The following is a 6,448-nucleotide window of genomic DNA, read 5'->3' as shown; positions in this document are numbered from 1 at the left end:
CCTCCAGAATCAAATCCCCCTGAGGTACACATCAGAATTCCCCATCCTACCACATTACCCACAACGTCCACCCCAGTCCTTGAGCAAATGTAGTCCCACAGATAGGCTTGCTCAAAACAGGAACGTTCTTTATTATGTGCACTGTGGGAACTTTATCTGTTTCTACAGCACGTAGGGGTTTTGATTAGGCAGTGCCAGCTCAATTGGCAGATCCTCTACTGCTAACTAACAAAGTGGCCTTTGCTAAATGTGTATCTTTATGCTCTCAAAGTGTCCCAAGCACCCATTGCTCTCAGAGTAGTCTTTAACAGTTCCCTGTATCATTCAATTTTTTTCCATGGGCTGGTGTAATAGGATATCAACGGTTTACGTGCTGGTTTGTCCCGGTTCCACGAGTAGCGGGGCGGGGGGACCCAGGCCCCAGGAAAGGGAAAAAGGGGAAAAGGGTAGAGAGATGGGCCTAAAAAAAAAAAAGACAGTGGCAACAACCTGAGGAGAAACAAACTCATTTACGAAAAAAGATATCAGAATGCAAGATAACACACTGTAATACAATATAATACGGTTGAAGTTAATAAAACAAATAATATGAGAGAGTGTCCAAAAAGCCAAAGGCCTTACTCTGAGCAAGCTGAGACAATACGGCTGGGAGCAGAAATGAGTCAGAAGATCAAAAAGAGGAGGTCAAGTGGCTTATGGACAGTTTTTATCTTTCCCTCTGAGCAGAAACGGTAACAGAAGAGCAAACGGCCCTCGGTGTAAAGAGAAGTTGTTGTTCTCTTCTGGGAGAGAAGTTCTCTTTACACTGCCTCAGTGTAAAGAGAAGTTCTTCTGTACCAGGGACAGGTACCTGGAACTGGAGCATTAACTTTTAACTCCTAGTGCACTACATGATGTTATACTGTGGAATACCAATAACAAAAAATCATAAAACCATGACACGGGAGATGTGATATACCCACTCAATCCCATGCTCTTTGGCCCAGGTATCATGAGTCTTTTTTTCATAAATGAGTCCAGTAGTCTAAGTCAGTTCTTTCTTGGGTGCCTTTAGCTATAAATCTTGCTTCTCAAGGCCCAGGATAGTGTTTTGGATAGTGGCATGGGGTGTAGGGTTTGCTTCTAGCCACCTGATGGTTACTTCCACCATTGTAAGCATGTGGTGCTTATTGCATCGGATTTGTGGAAGCGTGATGTCTTATCAGCTCACCCTGCATTTATATTTTGATGTTCTTCAGTGGCCCAACTCAGATACATGAGCATCTACGTGACGCGCCAGGCAGCAACATTGGAAGGCCATCTAGATGGCCTTCACCTCTGCGTAATGGCTTGATTCACCTTCTCTTTCAGCAGTTTTCTGAGACTTGTACTGTAGGGATCCATACGGCAGCTTTCTATTTCCAATGCATTTCTACAGTATGACACGACCCACCAGTGAACAAGGCATATTGCTTCTCATTTTCTGGTAGTTCATTATACAGTGGGTCTGCTTCAGCATGCATCACCTCCTCCTATGATATTCTGAAACGTTTGTCTTCTGGCCAGCCACGATCACTTACAGGGTTTCATAGGCCATCTTTCCACACTGCTTTTCTGCGATTTTTGTTACTGAACAACGTCAAAATTTTGCACAAAACTAAAGAATATCGTGTCAAGAGTTCCCTTTAATTCCATGGGCTTACCATCACTATAATACCACTGCCATTCCTTACACATACAAGACATCTTTCAAATACTAAGATGTGCATCATTCAGCTCTTCAATGTTTTCATAAATGACTTGGATGTAGGAGTAGAAGGTGTTTTGTGCAAATCTGTTGATGATACTAAATTGGGAGGAGCTCTTGACTCCATAGAGGCTAGAGAGGCCTTGCAGAAAGATGGAGAAAAAATAGGGAGCTGGGCAATCACTGACCACATGAAGTTTAACAAGAGCAAGTCCAGATTCTGCAACCTGGGAAGAGGCAATCCTAGCTATACGTACAGACTGGAAAATGAGATGCTGGAGAGCAGCCCCACTGAAAAAGATCTTTGGGTCTTGGTTGACAGCAAATTGAACATGAATCAACAGTGTGCTCAGACAGCCCGGAAGGCCAACCACAGCCTAGGGTGCATCAAACATGGTGTTTCTATGGTATGCATTATGGAGTTTGAAGTTGGGAGGGATGTTTCTGTGCGAATAAATGAAGTAAATAATTTTTTTAAAAAGTTAATTCAAATAATTAAAACTAAAAATGAGATAAAAATAACCATGCAGAGAAAAAGTGCTGCCATTGTAATACTGCTTGAAGGATAATTAGGTAAATTCCCTTGGCTTGTTTTTGACTCTGATCCTGGTTTCTCGGGTGTTAATAATGGTCAGTGCCCAAATGTAAAAACAGGAGAAAGAAGACATGGTAGAAGACTGATCCACTGATTAGAAATGACCATTGAGAAAGGAACATTTGTAAAAGACCATGAAGGACCTTTGGGTGAAGATGTGTTGTGTATTTGCTTCTATGAAGAAGAGATGAGCAGTGTTGGCAAAGTGTGGGGAGATGATAAAACAGGTATTCAGGAAAACAACTCAGTGGCTCTCCTCTGGATTGCTGTGAGTACAGTAGGCTAGAAAGAGGGTTGAAAATTCAGAAATAGATGTGTTAGGAGGCTAGGTTAAGAGATGAAGTTGATTGATGAGATAGGAAAAGAGAAACTGTGTAGTGAATGAGACCAGCTGTCAGATCTAATTCAAACCTGCCCCAAGGCAAGTCTGGCAGGCATGACAGGATAAATGACTGCTAGGAGCTGGGACTCCCTACTTTGCCTGCTGTGCCAGTTAGGTGTGAATGTATATTTTCAATGCAGTGATGGGTTGGTCATGGAATGTGCTCTGCAGATGAGGGAAGACTGGGAAGAGAAGGTAGAAAGGGAGAAGGAATGCATAGAGCCCCCATGGAAAAATGGGAATCATTTTTAAGTCAACTATCTAGAAGAGTGGTTTGAGAAAAACATCCCATTGCTGTTATGTGAATAGTTTCCTATCTCGGATGCTCTCGAAACAGTTAAACTGTCACTAAACAAGCACTTCTGTGGTACTGGGGCTGGCTTGTATTCTAGCCGTTTAGCTATGCGGGGTGAAAGCCACATTCCTGAGGTAGCTCCGAAGGGGCCTGTGATTCAGGCCTGGTTGCAAAGAGCTAGACGTGGGGCTGTGCTGGCCTGGGATTACCGCGCTGAAGGGCCGAAGCGTGGCACTCAAGAGCGCTTGGACCCGGCAGTCGAAGGGGACTGAACGGGGGCTGGCAGCTGTTAGATCACCGCCTGAGCTGCGACTGAACACTCTGTAGTCCTAGGGCTTCCGGCATGGGCGCTGGTTTCTCGTCCGCGTACCCTCACGCCCGGGAAAACAACAGGCAAGCGGCGGCGTTTCCGCGGCTTGTCCACCGTTTGGAACCGAGCCGTCCTGAACAGCGATTGCAACTTCTTTTCCCGACTCTCACCGCCGCACTGATTTCTGGAGGTGGCCGTGTCTGTCCCCTCCGCTCCCGACACCCCTGCAGCCAAGCCCCCTCGGCTCTCCTCCCGGCTTTTCCTTCGCGGCCGCCTGGAGTTTCCTTCCTCTGTTCCCCTTTGTGGGGCAGCCCGCCCCTGCGGCTTTTTCTTCCGGCCATTACCCCACGATCCCCCCTCCCCTCCCTGAGCACGCACGTCCCCGAGCCGGAGAGGGCCGATCCCCTCTGGATTTTGTTCACAACCCCGCCTCGGCCTTTCTCTCGCCTCCCCCTTCATCCCCCGGCCAGTCCCCTCCCTAACCCTCTTCCATCCTCTACATTAGACGGGAGTCCCCTCCCTCAGTCGCGTTCATTTCATACCAACTCTCATTCCACGCGTTCCTCAGTTACTCTTTTCAAACTCCAGGGAAAATAAAAACCCTCTCTTTTCCTATCAAACTCTGTCCCGAACGCTGCCTCCCCTCGCCGCCGCGCAGTCTCGCCGTCCTGCTCGCCGCTCCGCGCTCTTCAGGTAAGTCGCCGGCACTCGGCTGGGGCCGCTCTGTGTGCTCCTGCTCGACTCCGGCCGGCCCGGCCAGGCTCAGCATTGTTAATACCGTCTCCACTTTCTGCCTTCCTGGGGACTTCGGGAAAGGCGAGTCCCGAGAACACGTTCTGGAGCCGCCCCGAGGGGAACCACCCCGCCAACTTTCTTTTTTTCTCTCTTGTTTGGTGGCAGCAATGCTGAGTGAGAAGCTGATCCACTTCCCTGTCCAAAGCCCTAGGGACTCAGGGGTGGGGATCGAGCAAGAGAGAGAGGCATATAGTAATAAATTTTATCTGCTCTTTTGGCATGAAGTCCTGGAGCAGAAGCAGGATTTGAAGCTGGTCCTCACTGCCTCAATGTAACAGCAGCTGCTCTTGCCTTTCTCAGGTCAGGACATGCTATTTCCAGATCTCTTTCTCGTGGGGTAGTGGTGAGTGAGTGCCTGCTGGAAAAAAAGGGTAAAAGAAAGGGTTCAAAGTTGGTCATGTGCGACAGAGGAGATGTGAATGTAAGAAGGAAGTGATCAGAAAATTCTCAATGGAGGCAACTGGTTCCTTTCCCCTTTCTGTGCCTGCACAGGACTTTGGGAACTCTGCTACTGGTGCCATCAGCAGAGAACTGCTAACACTTCTCATGGAAAAAATAGGTTTCTGCATGTTTTATAGAGTTGATCTGGGGGGACGGTTAAGAGGAGGAACAGAACTTTTTGTAGTAAGGATATAAATTCTATTGTAAACTACGGAAAGTGCTTTGGAGTAAAAATTAGCAATAATAAGCAAAAACATCCATGGTATTACATGTGGGTTGTTATAACACATTTACGAAAAGATGAGGAAATAGTGCTTTTCTAGTGTTTTTTAATCAGAAGTTAGAAGACTTGAATTTCGGTGGCATGCTCCTGGAAAACCTTCCTGCCCCTCCTCCCCCTCCCCACACACACAAAGGAAAAAACAGTGAAAACCAACCTTCCTCCTCCAAGTAATCTTTTATCTTGTGCAGAATTTTATTTCATTTTGTTTAGAATGGGGGAAAGAGTGCAACAGTGCAGCTGAAGTAGATATTTTATGGACTAAGTGAACCAATTTTTGTTTTGTTTTTAATTTAACCTGAAGTTATACTCCTGTTACTTTCTAACCTTAAGAGGAGAGCTCTGTAGCTCCGCTACAAATAATCAACACAAAATAACTTTTTGAACACATTGGGGATGGGTGGCAGGGAAGATTTTTTTTTCTTGTTTCCTATTACTTGGAACAGATCTGTTTCCCTTAGACTATATCCCATTATCTGCGTCCAAACAGTAGAGTATTCACTTGTTTGCCTATCTGTCTGTGAAGATGGAAGACATTTTATTTTTCCTTCTCCAGGAGGTGGGCAGTATGATGGGGAAGGAATGAAGTGAAAAGAAGAAGGGGGAAAAGAGGTGTTTTTTTAACCAGACTAGGGCCATGATAAATCTGCTATACTACTGCTGTTACAACTGAAAACTTTTGGACTTGATAGATTTTTCTCACTATGGAGAAGTTGGGCTGTCTTGTAATGAGTAAGAAGATCTTCTTTATTAAGCCTGCTGGATGCCAAGGCTCTCTGGCACTCTTAGTTCACAGACCAAAAGGCAGCCAGCCAGTCTGTACAGTTATCTTGCAGAGTTTTTCTAAATCCTGATCTGGACTATTCAAATTTGAGTATTTGACAAGCCTATTATCTCTAAACTGGAATACCAGCTTGTTGTTCTTGCCCCTTGGGTGAATTAGTGTGCATGAGAATTACTGTTGATAGTGGATGTTACAAATTTCTTTTCTCTCTTGTTTCCTGTTACATCTCTTTGTACAGTTTCTCCAATTGATACTTGAGATTATCTCTGGAATGACACAACTTATCTTTCTTAATATTCCATGCTTTATTCGTACTGATTCTTTTAGGTCTTGATTTTATCACAACAGAATTATAGGGGTAGATCCACAAATACTACAGGCTGGTACTGCTGAAGACAGAGCTGGCCTGCACAGACAGTCCATTTCTGTACTTAAGTTTTTCCTTTGTGTGGGGTGGTATGGATGCAGACCCAAATCAGAAGAAACACTGTTTCAGCAAGTTAGTTTTCAGCCATACCTGTTCCCTAGACCAGTTAATCATATGTATGTTCACATAAGTGGGGCTGTGTCTGGAGAAGTGGATACAATGACTAGTGGGTTGGGTGTAAGACAAGAATGGGAATGGTTTTCTAGCAACGTTGAAGTTTTGTTGCACCTTGTGCTGTTCTTTGGACCACATTTTATAATTTATTACTGGGGTAGTCAAAGGATACCTGTCTTAGCAGGCCACATGACTGTACCTTAAGAAAACAAATATTCCATGTTACTTTTTTTTTTTTCTTTAAAGACTATATATATATAAGATCCTCACTCAAATTTGTCCTTTGTTCTTTTGTTCTT

The 6,448-nt window shown here is 44.9% G+C and overlaps 1 protein-coding gene across 8 annotated transcripts in view; it reads left to right on the top strand.

The window, feature by feature from the left end:
- The first annotated feature begins 3,721 nt into the window (after positions 1–3,721).
- The window catches only part of TEAD4 (TEA domain transcription factor 4), a 79,488-nt gene continuing 76,761 nt past the window's right edge, over positions 3,722–6,448 (top strand). For 4 of the 8 annotated variants that reach the window (XM_019617654.2, XM_019617646.2, XM_019617645.2 and 1 more), the window contains exon 1: positions 4,539–4,662. In XM_019617654.2, coding sequence (XP_019473199.1) covers positions 4,554–4,662 — 109 coding nt within the window. In that variant the 5' untranslated portion in view covers positions 4,539–4,553. Of the gene's footprint in view, positions 4,002–4,495; positions 4,663–6,448 lie in introns of those variants that run through there. The other 4 variants (XM_019617656.2, XM_019617652.2, XM_031555570.1 and 1 more) reach the window with 4 other exon arrangements.

Source organism: Meleagris gallopavo, chromosome 1, assembly GCF_000146605.3.
Source record: "Meleagris gallopavo isolate NT-WF06-2002-E0010 breed Aviagen turkey brand Nicholas breeding stock chromosome 1, Turkey_5.1, whole genome shotgun sequence".
NCBI lineage: Eukaryota > Metazoa > Chordata > Aves > Galliformes > Phasianidae > Meleagris > Meleagris gallopavo.
Note: the sequence above shows the minus strand (reverse complement) of the source record. Positions and strands in the feature narration are given on the sequence as shown.